General features: G+C 32.5%; 1 protein-coding gene across 1 annotated transcript in view; it reads left to right on the top strand.

Moving 5' to 3' along the window:
- The window catches only part of PCLO (piccolo presynaptic cytomatrix protein), a 538,245-nt gene that overhangs the window by 450,896 nt on the left and 63,660 nt on the right, over positions 1-23,689 (top strand). The window contains exons 22-23 of the mRNA XM_052001569.1: positions 1,261-1,402; positions 5,983-6,050. Of these exons, the coding sequence (XP_051857529.1) occupies positions 1,261-1,402; positions 5,983-6,050 (210 nt within the window). The remainder of the gene's footprint in view (positions 1-1,260; positions 1,403-5,982; positions 6,051-23,689) is intronic.

The raw sequence follows: 23,689 nt of genomic DNA, 5'->3' as shown, positions 1-23,689 counted from the left end.
TTGAAATATTTGTTTAATTTATACTTTAAGAATTAAAGTGGTCCTTAAGCAAAGGGCTGAGCTGGGTCAAAGTCTTACATCTGACAAATTTAATCAATAAGACAAAAAAAAAATCCTTTAATCTCAGTGTATTGTGGCAACTTTTTCAGACTGTAAAATCCTGAGGAGGTGCCAGTTAGCATCAGTGGAAGAGAACTCCCCAATGAGAATGAAATAGGCCAATTAGATTGCTTTGTTCCTGATACCTAGCTGAGGCAACACAAGGGCACTAAGGGAATGAAGCCTTCTAAAGAGGTAACAGCTGGTGGGAGAGTAACTCAGAAAAGAAGTTGGAATGGGAAAAAAGCAAGCTTTTATCTATTATGAAAAAAATCACCTAAGGATATCTCTTTGCCCAGGGAAAGGGAGCCATTATTATTCCCCATTTTTTGCCATTTAGTTCTTTAACTCCAATCTCAGAACTAAGATTGTTTTAGCCATCAATTCAACTATACTAAAGTTTAACTTGACATTTGTAAGACAACTGTAAGACAACTCATTTACCATTTAAATGCAGTTCAATAGGAAAATGCTTTCAACATGCTAAGTTGATTTGCAAATGTTGGGTACACAACATCAAAGACTATCTCGATAAGACAAAGGGATCTCTATGTATTAAATTTTCTAAAGTCTGTCTAAATCACCAGATCATTCCAACTAAATTAGACATACCAAGAAATGGTTATATTTTGTCATTCTCTGTTGTTCAAAAATAAAATAACACATCCTATTGTTTATTAAGAAGGAGCTGTTAAAACATGAATGGCTGTTTGTACTCTTGTCCTCATTTCTGTTCATGAGTGTTTTTTGAATTGTTTCCTTTGTAAAAAAATAAAACATTTTTTGTTGTCTATTCACAACCATGGATTATGAAAGAAAAGTTAGGTCAAAATTGAAGGAAAGATACAGCCTGGTCTTAGAGATACAATCAAAAAATAATTATGGGTTTCTCAAAAATAGTGTTTTGGATGTCCCCTATGCATTCATTGAATCTCTTTCATAAGACAAAAATCATATATTAATTTGGCATGGAACTTTATTGATTAGAAATTTAATAAGCCCAACAGGTAAAAAAAAAATCTAAATTTGTACTTTTTCCAAATTTTCAAATATATATTTAATATAATGTGAAATGTAATCATTTTATTGTATGCACTTGCAACCTTTTCATATTAAATGTTTTTAAAGTTTTTGCTAACCTGCTATTCCCACCCTATACAGCAAGACCTACTAATCATCGACCTGCTGAAAGCTCCGTCTCTACCGGCTCATCTGCCAGCAGCTTTGGCAGTGGATATAGTGTGGACAGTGAAGGAGGTAGCAGCACTGCAGGGGAGACTAATCTATTTCCCATTCCAAGAGTGTAAGTTTTTTTTTTTTTTTCCCCTTCCACTTTGATATGTTTAGAAGTGAACCAAAACTCAGCAGTTTTTAATGTGAGTCATCCACCATCATCAGGCTTCCTCAAGATTAAAGGGTAAAATGATCAAATTTTTAAAAAAATAAGAAAATTTAAATAAAGTCTAATATTTCATTCTCAGCAAATGCTTAGAAAGCATGATACCTTTGTATTGTTTCTATAAACATGAAAGAACTAGATTGTGACAAAGGAGATCTGATTATTTATCTTAAAAATGGATAGGGATCACCTTATTTATTCAGAAGATTCATATTAAATAGAAAAATCATAGGAATGATCAGATTAACTACAGCACGGTTCAATTAAGAACCAACATGTTTATTATTTTCATCTTATAATTGGATCCTAAATTTTAAGTGAAAATATATCAGAGATTGGAAGCTGAAATAGACTTTTGAGGCCATTGAGTCTAATCTTTTCTTTTCACATGAAGAAATTAGACAGAAATTAGACACAGTGATTTGCCCATGGTCATAATAGCTAGTGTTGGTGGCAGAATTTGAATCCTGATCTTCTTGAGCTCAAGTTCACTGTGATGAACTTCCTTATTTTGAACCTTGGAAAAATTGAGGCCCAGAGTAGTAGGTCATGATTGGAACCTAGATTCTTTAAGAACAAATCCCATCTTCCCTCTTTCTTTCCTCCTTGTCATCATGCCTTTAGTGACTAAGTACAATCAAAAGTAGAATCTGAAGAATATTTAGAAAAATTGGCATTTGTCCAGTACTACTTAGCAGATATTTTTGAAATCAATACTACCCGAATTCCAAATAATTAACACATTGTGATACTCCTCTACTTCTGAAGGACTGCCTTCAGAAGCTGATTTTCTTGAAAAACATCACTATACTATTTCTAGGATTATATCCCAGGATATGTATTGATGACTCACCTAATAGAGCATATCCATCCATACATATATAACACAGAAATAGCCCTGAAACTAAGAAATAGGACTGAAAATTAATGAGGCCCTCTACATAATAGGGGTTCTCAATCCTTTTGTTTATGTCATGGGTTCCTTTGGCAGTTCGGTAAAAGTTATGGACCCTAGGATAACGTTTTTCAAAGCACACAATACATAGGATTATATGTATACAAATACATATTTATATCTCCACATACACATGTATAAATATACACATGTGTATATATATATAATATATAAATACTATATATTATTTAGAAATAATTACTAAAAAACTTTACCAAGTTCTCAGGCCAAAGATTAAGAACTCTTAGTATGAAATAAAATTTCATGCAACAAAACACAGTAGACAGAAAGCCATCCTTCATGACAAGAAGATCTAGATACAGAGATCCAGAGCTGGAAAGGACATAAGTCCTGTAAAGTACAAATTGTTCATTTTACAGATAAATAACTAGGGCCTAGGGAGATTGCATCATAGTCTGTATCACACAAGTTAGGGCAAAAATAGGATTTATATCTAGTCAGTCTAGTGACTATAAAGCTATTGTCCTTTTTAGTCTCCTACCTGCTTATACTCTACTTTATCTTTGTGACCTTGAAAAAGCCACTCACTGTCACTTTTCAGTACCAGTAACTTTCTCAGGTTATAAACCTCTGCATTAATTAAGAAAGTTTCTTCCTCAGGAGATCTTTCCACACATAACATCATCAAAACCAGAATTGTTTCAGTCTATTTACTTTCTCCTGTTCCTAAAGTTCAGGCCACTTAAACAGTTTCTCCCCAGAATTCATGTCATGAAGCTATGCTTCAGACATATGTATGTAACAATACTAAGCCTTTGCAAAGAGGAACAAACATTTAAATAGATGGAAGATCATAACAAAGAGATCATTGATCCATCTGAGTTTTTTAAAATACCAATTAGTGTTATGAACATGGATGATCACATAGTAATATGCTGTAGACCAATCTAATTTGCCCAAAATCTTTTCCTTTTACCCTTTGACCATTACCCAAATGCCCAAATTTGTATTGTAATGTGGGTAAATTTATTGAGGAGGGAGATCAAAGGCCAATTATGGCAAAGAATACAATGTGGAGGACAAGAGAACAGGATTCAAGAGGATGTCTCAGTCGTGCTCCTAAGCAAATGGACCATTCCATGCTGTGGATCAGAGCTCCCCCTAGCTCTTCTGGTTTGGAGGCTCAGGCTTTTCCTTCACTGCTCCCCAGAAAGTCTTTTTCTCTATCTATCTCTCCCTTTTCCTTTCTCCTCCTCCCTGCCCCCTGCTTCCCCTCTTTGTTTCTCTCTCATTTGCTTCCTTCCATCCCCCTTCTCTGTCTTTTTCTCTCTATTTTTTCTCTTTCTTTATGTACATGTGTCTCTATATATGTACATATACATATATAACATACATATACAAATATATCTATGTGCATGTGTGTGTAGTTACACTGAGCAAAGCAAGATAAACAAATATGTAATCTTATGAATAATTCAATCTATTTAATATTTTTTTAAAAATCACTGAAAGTCATAGATCTATCTTTTCCTTATTGAGGGTTTTTTTCCCCACTTTTCCAGCTTGAATTCTTTTGATTATTATTTCATCTGTCCATATCTTTTGCTGTAAATGTTTAGCCAAAATGTTCAGTAAAAATTATGGTTTTAATTGGATAGGTTTCATTAGAAATTGTTTTTAAAAAGAACTTAACCATACTAGCTCTTTGCCTTAGCAAGTTCAGTTTGACCTAGCAGGATACCCAGAAAAAAATAATTTCTTAGTACTGACCTGACCAATTTCTGATTTGAATCTATGAACTTGCTTTCATTTTATTTTTTTATAAGTAATATAAATGATTTGCTCAGTAATTTTATGCATTTTATTTTATACATTTGGAGCCATTATTTTGAGTTGAGATTTATACCCTTTCCTCAGACTGCCAGAGGTTTTTATGCCATCAGAAAGGTTAAGAATCCCTTCATTGGTCTATAGAGGATTTTTTGACTTCCTAAGGCCTTGGAATCAGAGCATTTTTTGAGTGTTCTTACCTCTATACATGACTATTCTCTTAAAAGTGGTGAAGGAGAAACTTTCATATACAAACTTTGATCCATGCTTTGACTCAATGTAACTCATGTAATACCTTTCATGGTGTCTATATCTGCGAGTTGAAAATGGAATATATTATTCTTAAAAGCTCAACACTTAGCAATGTTGCTTATTATCTCTTATACCTAAGATCATATGGTCATATAATACCTGCATTCAATATGTGTCTATGTATTACTATAGGATATATCAAGGAATTTATTATAAATGTGACCTTGAAGTGATTTTTGACATCACCTAGTCAAACACATTTATTTTATAAATTAGGAAATATCAGCCCATAGGACTGAAATGCTTTATCCAAGGTCACATAAGAAGAGGTAGGGTTGGGATTTGAAGCCATGACCTTTGATTCCACATTCAAAACTTTCTCCAGTATTATACTTTATTCAGGGAACCTTTCTTGAACTATTCTACATATTATCATAGTTCCCAGAACACTTCATATAACATGTACCCAATAAATATGTATCAATGAATCAAAATGAAAAGATGAGTTTAAAAATAAGACTTTAAAAATGAGAATTCAGAAAGTCACTTTTACTTTGTGCCTTTGAACAATTGCTTTACTCTCTGTTCCTGAGGTTGTTTATCTCTAACTTCAATTTACTTATCTAAAGGGTTGAACTCAATTTTCTTTCAACTCTAAGATGATATAAGATCTATATATTTCCTGTGCTCCAGTGTCCATGGGATGATAAAAGTTATCTAAGTAGCACAAGGCCTGGAATCAGGAAGACCTGAATGCAAATGTGGCCTCAAACACTTGCTGTATGACCCAGGGCAAGTCACTTAATCCTATTTGCTTCAGTTTCCTCATCTGCATAGTGAGCTGGAGAAGGAAAGGAAATGTCAAACTACTTCAATATCTTGACCAAGAAGATTCCAAGAAAAGTTCTCAGACATGAAACATTTAGTCATTAACTTAATGAATACAAATTTTACATCATTTTTTCCTTTTAATGTGTTCAATCTCTCTCACATTTTAATTCCAGAAGACAGTATAATACCCCAAACTGGAGAAAGTGGACGGGAGTGGGAAAATAAATTTATCTTTCTACACTGAATGGCTCTCTTCTTAGCTCTTCCCATCAAATAGCTAGATATAGATATGCAGCTATTCCTAGTGAAGGGAAAATATGAACAGCAATTTTTTTTTCATGTTCTAAGTTAACATGAAACAGTAAAAAAGAAGTTTAGAACACTTAAGTCTAAGAACTGATTTTTAAAGATTTTGATAAGAACCACAAAGTTTAAATTGGATCTTTGTGAACCAGGGTAGGCCATAGAATAACAATAGTTGGTGTACTTAATGAAATCTCTTAAGAAAAGTCATTGAAATTCAGTACATATTTCTTACCTTTGGATCTTTTAGACAATATGTAATTGTAATTATCTGTGATTGTAATTATCTGTGTTCTTTGGCATTTCCCTTTGTAAAGCTTTCTGCTGACAACATATCTATGTACTTTAACAGAGGAAAGATGGGGCAGAATGGACAAGAGACTGCGAAGCAGCCGGGAGTAGGATTAACAGATGCTGAAGGTAAATTAAAATTCAGAATTATAATCTACATATCATATTTAAATTGTTTTTTATTTTAATTTTAGATATATAAAGGTTGTCTTGGATTAAAGATAAAATGATAATTCCCTAATTTTTTTTTTAAACCAATAAGGAAGACTTAGTAGTTTCACATAATATTTTCCATATTTCAGCAATCATTTTAACTCAGGGCCTTCTGAGAAATGGAAATCCAAGATGCAAATACCATAGCATATCCTGTTAACGTTCTTTTTTCCATCTTTCCTGTTCTCCATATCCACACCCCTTATTCTAATTGGATGGCACAAGTATGGAAATCTCTTTTAAGTTAATACTATACCTGTGTGTAGTGGCAGAGCACTCTGAAGAAAGCTCTTAAAAGCATAGGGAAAATCTTTTGAAAGAAGAAATTTATTTCTAAACTGAATTCTGCCTTGAAATAGAGAATGACAGTCAATATATCCTTTTTTAAATTTTTATAGAAAAGCAAAATTGCATATTAAAAATAATCTGCTTAATGATATAAATGTTCTTACTGTTTCTTCATTGTGTTTTGTTTTGTCGATTTTTTTTTAAATGTGGGGATATTTTGTCCCTTATGGTCTTATCACCTATTTAATTTCACCTAAGTCTTCTTTTTATTTTGAAATAGAGATTATCTTAGGAAGTTGTTGTAATACAAAAAGAAAAGATCCATTTGTACAATGAGGGAGGAAAAATAAATTATCTTTATGATTCTTCCAAATTAGATGCTAGAATGCTTCTAGATTATGACATCACTGTATGAAAATAATCAATGACCAGTATGACACTTTTTTCCTCCAAAGATAAACTGACATGATTCCCAAAATGCACAGATTAAAAGAATCAATATACATGCATGTTGGTAAGAAGAACTGCATATTGAGGAAAATACATGTTTAATTATAGAAGCTTCAAATTTATAAGTAAACTTTTATCATAAATGTTAGCAGCTGTTAATGATGAAAACTTGTTCATCCTACTATAGGTCTCTTCTTTCCCACATAAAAGATGTTTATTTTCTAAAGAAATATAATCATAGGACATTTGAAATTTCATTTAGATTTAACTCAATCTGTTGTTACTTTTTTGCTTACTTTTCCTGACCAGAGATTATTTATTTTTATTTTTTTAAAGTTTTTTTTTTTTTTTATATATGCATGGATAATTCTTCGACATTAACCCTTACAGAGCCTTGTGTTCCAATTTTTTCCCCTTCCCCCACTGCCTCCCCCTACTTGCCAGGCAAGTAGATAATATATTAAACATGGTAGACATATATGTTAAATCCAATATATGCATACATATTTATACAATTATCTTGCTGTACAAGAAAACTCAAATCAAAAAGGAAAAAATGAGAAAGAAAATAAAATTCAAGCAAACAACAGCAAAAAGAGTGAAAATTCTATGTTGAGAACCACACTCAGTTCCCAGTCCTCTCTCTAGGTGTAGATGGCTCTCTTCATTGAAAGACCATTGAAACAGGTCTGAATCAAATCATTGTTGAAGAGAATTATGTCCATCAGAATTGATCATTGTATAATCTTATTGTTGGCCTGGCCAATGATCTCCTGGTTCTGCTCATTTCACTTAGCATTAGTTCATCTAAATCTCTAAAGGGCTCTCTAAAATCATTCTGCTTATTGTTTCTTATAGAACAATAATATTCCATAACATTCATATACCATAACTTATTCAGCCATTCTCCAACTGATGAGCATCCATTCAGTTTCCAGTTTCTTGCCACTGCAAAAAGGGCTGCCACAAACATTTTTGCACATGTGGGTTCCTTTCCCTCCTTTAAGATCTCTTTGGGATATAAGCCACATAGAAACCTAGCCGGATCAAAGGATATGCACAGTTTGATAACACTTTGGCCATAGTTCCAAATTGCTCTCCAGAATGGTTGGATCTGTTGTTCACAATTCTACTAACAATGTATTAATGTCCCCAGTTTTCTCACATCCCCTCCAACATTCATCATTATCTTTTCCTGTCATCTTAGCCAATATGAGAAGTGTATAATGGTATCTCAGAGTTGTCTTAATTTGCATTTCTCTGATCAATAATGATTTGGAGCACCTTTTCATATGACTAGAAATACTTTCAACTTCTTCATCTGAAAATTGTCTATTCATATCCTTTATTTATCAATTGAAAAATGGCTCGAATTCTTATAAATTTGAGTCAGTTCTCTATATATTTTAGAAATGAAGCCTTTATCAGAACACTTGAATGCAAAAATATTTTCCCAGTTTATTGCTTCCCTTCTAATCTTGTCTGCATTAATTTTGTTTGTATGGAAACTTTTTAGCTTTATCCCAAAAGCTGGGGTCTTTAGATTTGTCAAACACTAGATTACTGTAGTCACTGACTGTTTTGTCCTGTGAACCTAACCTATTCCACCAATCGAATACTCTCTTAGCCAGTGACAAATGGTTTTGATGATCACTTCTTTATAATATAGTTTTACATCTGTTACAGCTTGGTCACCTTCATTTGCATTTTCTTCATTAATTCCCTTGAAATTCTTGACCTTTTATTCTTCCAGATGAATTTTGTTACTATTTTTTTCTAGGTCAGTAAAATAATTCCTTTGAAGTCTGATTAATATAGCACTAAATAATTTATTTAGGTAGTATTGTCATTTTTATTATATTCACTTGACCTATTCAAGAGCACTTGCTATTTTTCCAAATTATTAGATCTGACTTTATTTTTGAGGAAAGTATTTTGTAGTTGTAGTTGTAGGTGTGTGACCATCCCTTGGCAGATAGATTCCCAAATGTTTTATAATATTTTTAATTTTAAATCAAATTTCTCTTTGTATCTCTTGCTGCTGGACTTTGTTGGTGATGTATAAAAATGCTAATGATTTATATAGGTTTATTTTGTATCCTGCAACTTTGTTAAAGTTATGGTTGTCTCTAGTAGTGTTTAGTTGATTCTCTAGGGTACTCTACATCTACTATCATATCATATGTAAAGAGTGGTAATTTGGTTTCTTCATTACTTTTATTCCTTTAATCTCTTTTTCTTCTCTTCTTGCCAAAGCTAACATTTCTAATACAATGTTGAATAGTAATAGTGATAGGGGGCAACTTTGTTTCATCCCTGATCATATTGGGAATGGTTCTTGTTTATCCCCAATACATATGATGCTTGCTTATAGTTTTAAATAGATGCTACTGATTATTTTAAGGAAAAGTGCATTTATTCTTATACTCTCTAGTTTTTTTTTTTTTTTTAATAGGAATGGGTATTAGATTTTATCAAATGCTTTTTCTGTGTCTATTGAGATGATCATATGATTTTTGTTAATTTGGTTATTGATATAGTCAATTATACTAATAGTTTTCCTTATATTGAACCTGCCCTGCATTCCTGGTATAAATGCTACTAGATTATGGTGTATGATGAATGATTTTCTGTAATCTCTTTGCTAATATTTTATTTAAGATTTTTAACATCAATATCCATTAGGGAGATTGGTCTATAATTTTCTTTCTCTGTTTTCATCCTACCTGGTTTAGGTATCAGTGCCATGTCTGTGCATAAAAGAAATTTGATGGGAGTCCTTCATTCCCTATTTTTTCAAATAGTTTGTATAGTATTAGGATTAATTGTTCTTTAAATGTCTGGTACAGTTCACATGTAAATCCATCTTGTCCTGGGGATTTTTTCTTAGGGAGTTGATTAATAGTTTGTTCTATTTCTTTTTTTAAAATGGGACTATTTAAGCAATTTACTTCTTCCTCTGTTAATCTGGGCAACCTATATTTTTGTAGGTATTCATCATTTTCACTTAAGTTATCAAATTTATTGTCACAAAGTTGGGCAAAGTAACTCCTAATTATTGCTCTCATTTCCTCTTCTTTAGTGGAAAGTTCTCCCTTTTCATTTTTAAGAAGAATAATTTGATTTTCCTCTTTCCTTTTTCTAATCAAATTTACCAAAGGTTTATCTATTTTGTTGTTGTTTTTTTCATAAAACCAACTCTTAGTTTTATATATTAATTCAATAGTTTTTGTTTGTTTGTTTGTTTTTTACTTTCAATTTTATTAATCTCTCCTTTTATTTTTTAGAATTTCAAGTTTGGTATTTAATTAGGAGTTTTTAATTTGTTGTTGTTGTTTTTTTTTTTTCCCCTAGCCTTTAAAGTTGCAAGCCCAATTCCCCTGGTTTTTTATTTAATGTAATTTTTATTGCATTGTGATCTGAAAAAAATGTCTCTACTATTTCTGCCTTTCTGCATTTGATTCTAAAGTTTTTATACCTTAATATACGGTCAATTTTTGTATAGGTTCCATGAACTGCTGAGAAAAAAGTGTGCTCCTTTCTGTCTCCAATCAATTTCCTCCAAAGATCTAGCATATCTAACTTTTCTAGTATTCTATTTACCTCCTTAATTTCTTTCTTGTTTATTTTATGTTTTGATTTATCTAGTTCTGAAAGACAAGGTTGAGATCCCCCACTATTATAATTTTTCTGTCTATTTCTTCTTACAGCTTTCTTCATTTCTCCTTTTGGAATTTAGATGCTATACCACTTGGTGCATATATGTTTAGTATTGAGATTGTTTCATTATCTATGGTACCCTTCAGCAAGATATAATTTCCTTCTTTATCTTTTTTAATTAGATCTATTTTTGCTTTTGCTTCATCTGAGATCAGGATGGCTACCCCTGCTTTTTTTACTTCACCTGAAGCATTATAATTCTTCTCCAGCCTTTTATCTTTACTCTGTATGTATCACTCTACTTTAAATGCATTTCTTGTAAACAATATATTGTAGGATTCTGGCTTTTAATCCAGTCTGCTCTCTGCTTCCATTTTATGGGAGAGTTCACTCCATTCAAATTCACAGTTAAACAGTTATAATTGCTGACTTCATTTCCTCATCGTCCATTAACTTTTTACCATCTGGTTCTTGACATCACACTTGAGTGAAATGGTGCTTTTTAAGATTTGGAATGATGTTGCATTGCTAAATCTAACATCTTGTTCTCAGTTCTTAATTTTTTTAACCTTTCTGCAGAATTTAAAAGTTTTGACCAACCCCTTCTTCAATACTTTCATCTTGTTCATGATATTCTTCTCTCCTTATACTTTTCCTACCTATACTTTTTCAGATCCTTTTACTAGATCGTAATCTATATACCACTTATATGTTTACATAGGTATGAACTAGGAGTCTTTCCCCTCCTTTATTTTCCTTTTGTGATCTCATTAACCTCCATGAGTTTAATTACTTTCTGTATGCAGGTAATTCCCAAATACACATTTACAATACTCAACCTTTTCCTGAATTGTAGTCTCACTTTACCAACTGTATGAATAGCTCAGACTCAACATTTCCAAATTAAAAATCACTATTTTCTATTCTTTACCCATCCCAATCAAAACTTTCCCCTTTTCTTATTTATTTATTTATTTATGATGAGGCAGTTGCTAGCAAGTGTTAAGAGTCTGAGGCTGGATTTGAACTCAGGTCCTCCCGATTTCAGGACTGGTATTCTATACATTGCATTATCTAGATGCCCTTTCCCCTTTTCTTAAATTCCATCTTTCTGTAAGAATACCATCATGCTTCCAGAAACCTGGCTTCAAAGCTTTGGAGTATTCCTTATTATGTTCACTCTCTCTTGTTTACTCTCTCCTTCAATGTCCAATCTGCTGCCAATTCTTTTTGATTTTCTCTTCTCTGCATCTTTTCTGCCCAGCTTTTCCTAATTTCTTCTTTTCACTTCCATAACTACTTTCCAGCATTCAGTCTTTTATTTTATCTGGGATATGGTAATAGTTTCTTAATTCATCATCCAGCATCTTATCTATCCCTTTGCCTGTTCTCCATCCATCAACCATATTAATATTTCTAAAGCCCAGGTTTAATCATTATCATTCCCCAATTTAATAAGTATCAATGGATTCCTATTGATTCCAGGATAAAATGCAAAACTTTGGATGATTTTAACAATCTGGCTTCAATCTAATTTCCAAAGTGGTTTCTCATTACTCCTCCTCACACATTGTATTGTCTCAGCCAAATTGGTCTAATTGCTATCAAGTGTATATAGAGTTACTTCTTTTATGCCTTTGCACATGCTGTCTCTTTCGATCTTGGAATTTTTCTCATTGTCTCCATTTGCCTTTTAGAATCTCTATATCATTTCAAGAGTCAATTTTCATGCAATCTTTTACATTTTTCTCAGTAGCTCAGAGGTTAATGCAAGCTCTATTTCCAAAATTATTTTGCATATGAATTTAAATTGCTCAATGGAAAGAATTATCTAATTGTATCTTTATTTCCTCATTGCCCATTTAACAGTTTAGTAAATAGTTGGCACTTAATAAATGCTTATTGAAATGAATCAAATGATATTCATTGAATTTGTTAAGTTGAAGTGAAACCAAATGATGATTTACACATTTATGTGGTAGTTAAACACTCCCTCAATAGGAATATGTATATATAAACAGATACATAGAAATATTAAATGATAATATATTTCATTCTCATGATAAATAAGGATTAAAACTGAGAAAATAATTTGGTCCATACTGGTTAAGGAACAACTTTATTTAAAATAGTTTGACAATTGAAGTCATGTCTTTGTCTTTGCCTGTCTTTGCTTCTAGTGAGGTAAAATTACATTCCATTATACGTGTGTGTGTGTGTGTGTGTGTGTGTGTGTGTGTGTAAAACAACTTGAGGATGAGGTGGAGTGGGAGTGGACTGGAAAATGGATGAGAGAGAGAGAGAGAGAGAGAGAGAGAGGAGAGAGAGAGAGAGAGAGAGAGAGAGAGAGAAAGTGCAGGTCAAAAAACATCTAAATAAATGCTGCTGAGTGACTTTTTCAACTTTTCAATTAATTATCATGGTTTTCTATAGACCTGAAGAAAAATCAGAAAATGTCTATTCTTTAAATGAGAAGCCTGAGAAAAAGAAATCTTTTGTGGAAATGTAGGAGGAATTGTCATATAAAGATGCCAATCTAAAATTACTTTCTCCCCTAATCAAGTATATCCTTGTGGAATAAAACTAAGGAACTATAACATGGTTTGTTTTCTGACCCAGCACAGGCCCAGGCAATATTTGGCAAAATTATTTCACAAGCTTGACTGTTTTGATGACCATGATCTTCAATTCTTAGGTTGTTCTACAAGATCAACCAAGCACATCCTTGTTCTATCTATTTATTTAGTTGAGAGCCAGGCTATTTATTATAGCTTATGATAGAAAATTCCACTTTCCACCTAGCCTTTTTTCTATTGATATTTCATCTGCTACACAGAGGTGACTCATAAATTTCAAGTTCAATGTGAGATTAATTCAGTGGGGTCATAATATAAAATCAATTGCCTCTACAGAGGACCTCATCCAAGTTTTAGAAAAATAAATGAATAACTTTTATGTATTTTTTTAAATAGCAAAAATATTGTATTTTTACAAAGTAAGATTTGTTTTAAGCAGAGGCATTTTGGTTCACAACCAGTATTTGTGATCAGAGTTACTGAATGTTCTTTTTGTAATTTCACGTCTAAAGATCAGAGAAGAGATCCAGTATATCACAAGAAGGAGGCTTTGACATAACTCTTTTATTAACTACAATTATAAAATACCAAACAAATTGAGATATGCTCAAACAAAACAAAAATATTTAATCTGAAGAATGATTTTTTAAAGAATTTATATTGCAATTTTGTCAAGACAATGCAAAAAAAAATAGTATTGCATGTGTAAACAACAGTAATTTGTATTTTAATAAGTTATATTGATGTGATTTAGATATAACCTTAGGATTAAATAACACCAATTAACAACATTAAGGTTTTTTTTCTTTGATAATTTTGGAATTCTTCTATTAAGAATTTTCTTTTCAATAGGTTTTGTTCTGACTTTTTCTCTTGCATTCCACATGGCAATTTTTTTTTATTATAGCTTTTTATTTACAAAACATATGCATGGGTAATTTTTCAACAATGACCCTTACAAAACCTTCTGTCCCAATTTTTACTTTCCCCCCACACACAAACCTTCCCCTAGATGGCAGGTAGTCCAATACATCTTAAATATGTTGAAGTATATATTAAATCCAATATATGTATGCATATTTATATGGTTATCTTGCTGCACAAGAAAAATCAAATCTAGAAAGAAAGAAAGAAAACCTGAGAAGGAAAACAAAAATGCAAGCAGACAATAACAGAAAAAGTAGAAATGCTATGTTGTGGTCCATACTCATTTCCAATAGTGCTCCCTCTGAGTATAGCTGATTCTCTTCATTACTGAACAATTGGAACTGGCTTGAATCATCTCATTGTTGAAGAGAGCCACATCCTTCAGAATTTATCATTGTATAATTTTGTTGCTGAAGTATATAATGATCTTCTAGTTCTGCTCATTTCACTTAGCATCACTTCATGTAAGTCTCTCCAGGCTTCTCTGAAATCATCCTACTGGTCATTTCTTATAGAACAATTCCATTATATTCATATACCACAATTTATTCAGCCATTCTCCAATTGATGGGCATCCATTCAATTTCCAGTTTCTAGCCACTACAAAAAAGGCTACCACAAACATTTTTGCACATATGGGTCCTTTTCTCTTCTTTCACATCTCTTTGGGATATAAGCCCAGTGGTAACACTGCTGGATCAAAAGGCATGCACAGTTGGATAACTTTTTGAGCATAGTTCCAAAATGCTCTCCAGAATGGTTGAATTCATTCACAATTCCACCAACAATGTCTCAGACTCCATCCCCTCCAACATTCTTCATTAACTTTTCCTGTAATCTTAGCCAATCTGAGAGGTGATACTGATTATTTTAAGGAAGAGTCCATTTATTCCTATACTCTCTAGTGTTTTTAATAGGAATGGGTGTTGGATTTTATCAAATACTTTTTCTGCATCTATTGAGATGATCATATATTTTTTGTTAATTTGGTTATTGATGTATTCAATTATGCTAATTATTTTCCTTATATTGAACCAGCCCTACATTCCTGGTATAAATACTACTTGGTCATGGTGTATTATCCTGGGGGTGATTTTCTGTAATCTCTTTGCTAATATTTTATTTAAGATTTTTCCATCAATACTCATTAGGCAGATTGGCCTATAATTTTCTTTCTCTGTTTTCATCCTATATGGTTTAGGTATCAGTATTATGCCTGGGTCATAAAAGGAATTTGGTAGGAGTCCTTCATTCCCTATTTTTTCAAATACTTTATATAATATTGGAGTTAATTGTTCTTTAAATGCTTGGTAGAATTCACATGTAAATCCATCTGGTTCTGGGGATTTTTTCTTAGGGAGTTGATTAATAGTTAGTTCTATTTCTTTTTCTAAAATGGGAGTAGTTAAGCAATTTTCTTTCTCCTCTGTTAATCTGGGCAACTTATATTTTTGTAGGTATTCATCCATTTCATTTATGTTATCAAACTTATTGGCATAAAGTTGGGCAAGGTAACTCCTAATTATTGCTCTAATTTCCTCTTCATTAGTGGAAAGTTCTCCCTTTTCATTTTTAAGAAGAATAATTTGATTTTCCTCTTTCCTTTTTCTAATCAAATTTACCAAAGATTTATCTGTTTTGTTGTTTTTTCATAAAACCAAATCTTAGTTTTATTTATTAATTCAATAGTTTTTTCTTTACTTTCAATTTTATTAATTTCTCCTTTTTAAAAAAGAATTTCAAGGTTAGTATTTGATTGTGATTTTTTTAAATTTGCTCTTTTTTCTAGCTTTTTTAGTTGCAAGCCAATTCATTGATCTTCTCTTTCTCTATTTTATGCAAGTAAGCCTCTAGAGATTTAAAAAAAAAATTCCCCTTATTTCTGTTTTGGCTGCATCCCACAGATTTTTATATGTTATCTCATTATTATCATTCTCTTAGATGAAATTATTAATGATTTACTGTTTCACCCATTCATTCTTTAGGAAGGGATTATTTAGTTTCCAATTACTTTTTGGTCTATTTTCCCCTGGCTTTTTATTGAATGCAGTTTTCATTTTATCATGATCTAAAAAGAATGCATTTACTATTTCTGCCTTTCTGCATTTGATTTTGAGGTCTTTATGTCCTAATATATGGTCAATTTTTGTATAAGTTCTATGAACTGCCAAGCAGTATGTGTACTCCTTTCTGTCTCCATTCAGTTTTCTCCAAAGATCTCTTATATCTAGCTTTCCTTGTATTCTATTTACCCCTTTAACTTCTTTCTTATTTATTTTGTGGTTTGTTTTATCTAGTTCTGAGACTGCAAGATTGAGTTCTCCCACTATCATAGTTTTGCTATTTCTTCTTGCCGCTCTCTTAACTTCTCCTTTAGGAATTTAGATGCTATACCACTTAGTGCATATATGTTTAGTATTAACATTGCTTCATTATCTACAGTACCCTTTAGCAAGATATAGTTTTCTTCCCTATTTCTTTTAACTAGACCAATTTTTGCTTATGCTTGATCTGAGATCAGGATGGCTAACCCCTGCTTTTCTTCACTTCACTTGAAGCATAATAGATTCTGCTCCAGTCTTTTACTTTTACTCTGTATGTATCACCCTGCTTTAAATGTGTTTCCTGTAACCAACATATTGTAAGATCCTGGGCTTTTAATCCAGTCTGCTATCTGCCTCTGTTTTATGGGAGAGTTCACCTCATTTACATTTATAGTTAAAACTACTAATTCTATATTTCCTGCCATCTTATTATTCCCATATTATACTTTTCTCTTTCCTTGTCCCCTTACCTCTCTCCCCAGTATTTAACTTATGGGCAACACTTGCCTCAAGCAGCCCTCCCTCTTGAGAGTGCCTCCCTCTTTCTTTTATCTTTTCCCTACTATTTCTGTATTCCCTGCTATTTAGCCTACCCCTTCCCTTTTCACTTTTCCCCTCCCATTTTTCAATAAGGTGAGAAAAGTTTCTCTGTAAACCAAATATGTCTAATATTTTCTCTTTGAGCCATATCTGACGAGAGTAAGTTTCATACAATGTTCATCCCCCCTTCCCTTCTTTCCCTCAGATACAATAGGTTTCCTTTGCCTCTTCATGAGATGTATTTCCCCCTTTTTACCTCCACTTTTTCCTTTTTTTTTTTTTTTTTTTTTGGTACAATCCCCTTTAGATCTTTAGTTCCTTTTTTATATTATAATATTAAAATCAAAGTAAACATACACTCTCTATGTATTTCCATAACAGAAATACACTTCTGAAGAATTCTTTTTACCTTTTTATGATTTTCTTGAGTCCTATATTTAGAAGTCAATTTTTTTGTTTAGCTCTTGTTTTTTTTTTTTTTTTTTAATCGGAAATAAATGGAATTCACCTGTTTCATTGAATGTCCATCTTCTTCCCTGTAAGAAAATGCTCAGTTTAATAGGGTAGCTTATTCTTGGCTGCATTCCAAGTTCCTTTGCTTTTTGGAGTATCAGATTTCAGGCCCTTCAGTCCATTAATGTGAAAGCTGTTAGATCCTGAGTAATCCTTATTGTACCTTCTGGGTATTTGAATTATTTTTTTTTTTTTTGCTGCCTGTAATATTTTTTCTTTGGTATGATAGTTCTGAAATTTAGACACAATATTGCTTTGAGTTTTAATTTTTGAGTCTCTTTCATGAGGTGTTTGATGAATTCTTTCACTGGCTATTTTATCTTATGATTCTGTGATATCTGGGCAGTTCTCATTGATGATTTTCTGAAAATAGTGTCTATGCTCTTTTTTTTTTATCATAGCTTTCAGGGAGAGCAATAATCCTTAGATTATATATCCAGATCTATTTTCCAGGTCTGTTGTTTTCCCAAGTAGGTACTTAACATTTTTTTTCTATTTTTTCATTTTTTTGGTTTGCTTGACTGCTTCTTGATATTTCATCAAGTCATTCATTTCCATTTGTTCAATTCTGATTTTTAAAGAATTATTTTCTTTTTTTACTTTTTTTAAATTTTCTTATTTACTTTTTTTGCTTCTTTTTGTATTTGTCCAATTGAGTTTTTAAATGAATTGTTTTGTTGTATGGAATTTTTTTTTCCATTTCACAAATTTTTTTAAAGAAACGATTTTCTTTTTCCAATTCACAAACTCTATTTTCCTGGGAGTTCTTTACCTTTTTCATTTCATATATTCTACTTTTCAGGGAGTTGTTTTCTTTTCCAATCTATCTTTTAATGAGTTATATGCCTTTTCCAAACCATCTTACAATGTTTTCCTTTTCTTTTCCCATTTTTCTTCTAGCTCTCTTTTAAGACCCTTTAAAATTTCTTCTAGGAGAGCCTTGTGTGGTAGAGACCAGGTTATATCACCCTTTGAGGCTTCATCTGGAGACAATCTGCTTTTAGTCTCCTCAGGGTTTGAAATTTGTTCTTCTCTTTTACTATCGAAGCTATCTATGGTTAGAGCTCATTTTGCCTTTTTACTCATTTTTTTTTTTTTTAATGTTGGGATCTACTTTTAGGACAAGGAAGGCTTTCCAAGCCTCTTCTTCAGGCAGCATGAAATGGTAGTGGAGCAAGCCATGGAGTGGCCATGGAGCAGCAGCAGCTGTGCTGGGATTGTAGTGAGTCACTCCCAGTGTTGGGTGGGTGTTGCCAGGTCCCAAGAGACTCTGGAGCTTTGGAGTACATTCTTTACCTTTTGTGGTTCTATTGGATGTTTTACAACTTTTCTGCTGATCTACTGGCTTGCATCTAGGGCAGATTAGCCAACATTTTGGTAGGTTGTACCTAGCCCTGGCCAGGCTCAGCACCTAGCCCAAGTCTACTTAGTATGTGCTGATTTCTATGCTCTGTGTCCCTGCCTGTGCCTGGCCTCCTCCTGTGCCAGATCAAAACATACCTTTTGTGGTGATCTTTGAAATTATTTTCTGCTGGTAATTTGCTGTACTCCCAATATTCGTGGATTCTGCCAGGCTGAATTCCAAAATTAGTGTGAGGGTAGTAGGAGAGCTAACTTGGTCATTAAAAAAGACATTAAGAAGCTGTGATGGTAGGAAATATGTCCTTGAGATGTGCATGGAATACAATGAAGAAGAGACATTTGAATATGGGCTCTCAGTGTGGATTTTATGTTTGGGAATGGAAAACTAAGTTCTAGAAATAGGAAAATAAGAGGCAATACCTTGTGTAAATGAATAGAAAAATGGCAGGCTTTGGGTTTCTGATCTATCCAATGATATAAGACCAGCAAGTTGGAGCTATTTATGGCCCAATTTAAGACCCTGTGTGTCTCTAAATGTGAAGAGAGAGTATTAGGCATGGATTGGGGGAAAAGGAGAATGGAAATAGAGTTATAGGTAAATTGATGTTTCTCTGTGATATCTGTTCCATGAACCTATATCTAAAATTTCTGATTATTCATGTAAGATAAAAATCAATTAGAAATAAAGGACCTTCTAATAAGACTTTCCTTCTCAACATCATCTTTCTTATTTCTTTTATTAACTTTGACATTGCTTATATGACCATTTGTGATATTTATTGTATGAAGTAAAACTGTTTGAATTCTTCTGTTGGGGTGTATAATGTTCTGCGACAAATATCATCATTGCTTTCTTCATGCTTAGTAAGCAAGCTTAGCATGCTTAGCATAGTATGAAGAGGATATCCAGTAACTAATGATAATAATAATAACTTGGAATATCTAGCATTTATATAGCATTTTATGCAAAACACTTTATAATTATTATTTCTTTTTATCTTTACAACAAATCTGGGATGCAAGTCCTGTTATCATTCCCATTTTACAGATGGGGAAACATTCAGGCAGAATTTGAGTGCCTTGTCCAGGATTGAATAGCTAGGGAGTATTTCAAGAATTCTTGAATCCAGCTCTACTGCCCTATAAACTTCATAGTCACCTGCCTGTTTTTTTAATGAATTTTATGTGGAAAAAGTAAAAGACTATATATATGCAATATATATATATATATAATATCCAAAACATAGGTATACTATAGGTGAACATTCTAGATATATAGATAAAAAATTAAGTATTTATGTATATATTTACTTAAACACATGTTCATGTTTATGTAAATGTATATAAATATATACATACACATAAATACCTATTCAGTTACCAAGTTATCCAACAATTACTCAAGACTGGTATAAATAAGGAGAGAAAAAAAATGAAAAGGTAGAAATGCATTCCAATCAGAGGAATTATGACCTTATACAAAATAGTTTTAAATATTAACAATAATAGCTGCTAATTACATAAGTATTTTAATTTTTGTGACATACTTTACACATGCTCTTTCATTTGTGCCTCATAATAATACTGTGGGTTGTTTCATTATCTTCCCTTTACACATTATTTCAATCAGCAAGGTATTGGAGATACAACTCTAACTCAATGTGCAGTTTCTGTTACATGCATTTTTCAAAAAAAAAAGGACTTCATTATTTGTTCAACTACTTGGTTAAACACAAAGGATAATAATTTATGAAGTTCAGGATTGAATTAGCCATCTTGAAGCATTAATCACATGAATACTTTACACATATTCAATTGTTTAATAAGCATCATTTCTCCTTTATCAATACACATTTTTTCCTCTCTATTAAACAAAATTTTTCTGAGAATATTTTTTCAAATTGATCTTTTTTTTTGGGGGGGGAACCAAGATGCCAGAAAGTGTCCCTCCTAGTGTCCTTCAAATCAACATCAGATTAAGCTTATGAACTGGTTGTAGAGTGATAGAACCCACAAATATTTGGAGTGTAACATATTTACAGCAAAAGATACTTTGGAAGAACTTCAGAAAAGGTCCATTTGATCAAGTGGAGAGAGGCTGCTATACACAGACTTAGTAGATAGAGTCCTGTACTAAAGTGTGGGGTGGTGTAGGGTCCACATGCTAGGGAATTTACTGAGAAGCTCTTAGCCAAATTCAGCTGCATTGGCTACTCTATCCTAGTACAAGTCAGTGGATCAACAGATTAGCTGTGAGACATCCAATGCAAATACAATAGGCAAATAATGAGTTTCTGAATCCCAGAAAAATGTGAGACAGGGCCATGCCCACCTAGCATTGGAAGTTAGTCAGCAGGACCAACCCCACAGCACCCTAAAACCACTGTCATCTGCAGAGGAAGTTGGGGACAATCTCCCCTTTGCCCTAAGAGCAGACCTCAATCTTAAAAAAAATAAGCAAAAAAGCAAAAAGAACACTGACCATAGAAAGCTTTTATGGAGAAAGAGAAGAACAGACCTCAATCACTGAGAATTCTAAAGGCAAAACATTTCCAGATGAAGCCTCAAAGGGTGATATAAGTTTGTCTCCATCTCATAAGGATCTCTTGGAAGAATTCTAAAAGGATCTTAAAAGAAAGTTAGAAGAAAAATGGGGTAAGGAAATGAAAATTTTGCAAGAGCTTGAAAAAGGAACAGAAATTATCTGAAGAAAACTCCTTAAAATAGATTTGGTGAAATGGAAAAAGTATATAACTCCTTACAAAATAGATATGAAAAAGAAACCAATTTATTTCTCACAAACAGAATTTGTGAAATGGGGAAAAAACCTTCAGTGAAGAAAACACCCCATTTGAAAGTTCAAATTGATCTTTTTTTTTTTATAGGTTGGCTTCTTTTAAAGCCTTATATTTTACTGCAACATATTTAACATATATAGGACTGCTTGCCATCTTGGGGGGGGGGGGTGGAGGGAGGGAGGGGAGAAAACGAAACATAAGCAAGTGCAAGAGAAAAAAATTATCCTGGCATGGATTCTGTCAATACAAAGTTATTATTAAATAAAATAAAATTTAAAATAAAAAAAAAAGCCTTATATTCTACTTTAAACATTAAGAGTCCTTTGCTATGTTTTTTCATCCATTGTGGGGGAGGAGGGGAGAAATGTCACAAATCAAGATTTCTCAGTTTGTTTTCCCTTTTGACATTAAATCATTATTCTAGTCTGTATCTTTCAATACTAACTCACATCGACTATCTAGGATTTTCAAAGATGATTTATCAACAATCAAATTTAAAGCCCCCCCCCCAAATTTAAAGTCAGAAATATCAGCAAGTGGAATCACCTTCACTAAATAATTGTGTCTAGCAGAAAGAAAGAGGCACAGTAAACTATAAAGGAAGCATAATAGTTTATCTGAAACTACCTTCTGAATATTTATCCTCTAGGTAGGGAAGACCAAAAAGGATACATGGAAAAAATTATGAAGCCAGTTTTACCTGTCATTTGTGTGATGCCAAGTTTGATAAAATTTTTGAGTCTCTAAAAATAGTTTTTAAAAATATTTACTGTCACTGCAGTGTTTTAGTATTAGGACTGAATGATATATAAGTATGTATGCATTCATGTATGCATATATATATATATATACATATATATGTATATTTAATATACATCCATACTATACATACACACAAATGTGTGTGACCACTAGATGTTGATGTGCAACAAATTTGCTCATTAAAAAATTTTTTTTTCTTTGAAAATAAAAGGGGAAGGAATTGATTCTTCTTTGAACATGACTTTTGCATCTTTTTTTTTTCTATATCTTCTTAGTGGTTAGACCTCTGAGCCCAGTCAACAGGACTTGAGTTCTTGAGTTCAAATGTGGTCTCAAGATACTTACTAATTATGTGACTCTAGCCATGTCACTTAACCCAGATTGCCTCAGTTTCCTCTTCTGCTAAATGAGCTAAAGAAGGAAATACCGAAGTATCTTTGCCAAAAAATTCCCAAATATGATAATAAAGTCAGACACAGCTAAAAACTATTCAATAACAACACCCCAAAAAAACTATTTCTCTTCTCCTTGAAAACTACATTCTTATCCGACAATGTCATGATTATTCATGGAATTTATATATGAAAAGGTCTGAGACACAAATTGAATCCAAAATTTTCATGCGAAGATTCAAAAGAAAAAAAAAAATAATGAAGAAAGGAGTTTTAGAGCATGTTTATAGTTCCATCAGCTTTTCAGGGAGAAACAATCAGCTATATTCCTCTTCAGATTCTATCCAATAGGCAAAATTGAGAGTAGGGGAAATGCCAACCATGTTTTCATCAATATGCATTGTCAGAGGCCAGCCAAAAATGTCCAGCCCATCACTGGCTGATGCCAGTGTTATATCCTTTTAGGTTTTATCTTCAAGCAATCACTTCTCTAATAGTACCATCTCTGATTGTTAAAAGTCATCTCTGTACTATCACATAAATGACTCAAAATTTTCTATCATTTTTAGAACATTATCTTCTTCCTCTTACTTCCTCTCCAGGATTAGAATTGCCCAGCCTTTCTAGGGCTAAGAAGACTATGACTTCCAAGACTGAAAGTTCAGTCTTTTTTTTTCCTTCTGGGGGCAGCAAGTTCAAATACAATATTATACATATAATCATCAAGAAAAGTCATTGAAAGACATTTTATTATTACCTGTATTTGAAGAAACTTTGCTTTTTTTGAATGAATGTTAGCACCATGTTTCCATGGTACCCAGATGATATGATTTCTAGCAGTGACAAAAATAGCTATTTACATTATCTATGTCTCTGGAAAAATACAGAACATATGGGATTACAAATTTTATAGTGGGAAGGATAAGCTTAAAGTCTGAATTTGGATCTTGAATTTGCAACAAA

This window comes from Antechinus flavipes, chromosome 5, assembly GCF_016432865.1.
Source record: "Antechinus flavipes isolate AdamAnt ecotype Samford, QLD, Australia chromosome 5, AdamAnt_v2, whole genome shotgun sequence".
Taxonomy (NCBI): domain Eukaryota; kingdom Metazoa; phylum Chordata; class Mammalia; order Dasyuromorphia; family Dasyuridae; genus Antechinus; species Antechinus flavipes.
This window is presented reverse-complemented; position numbering and strand designations above follow the sequence as displayed.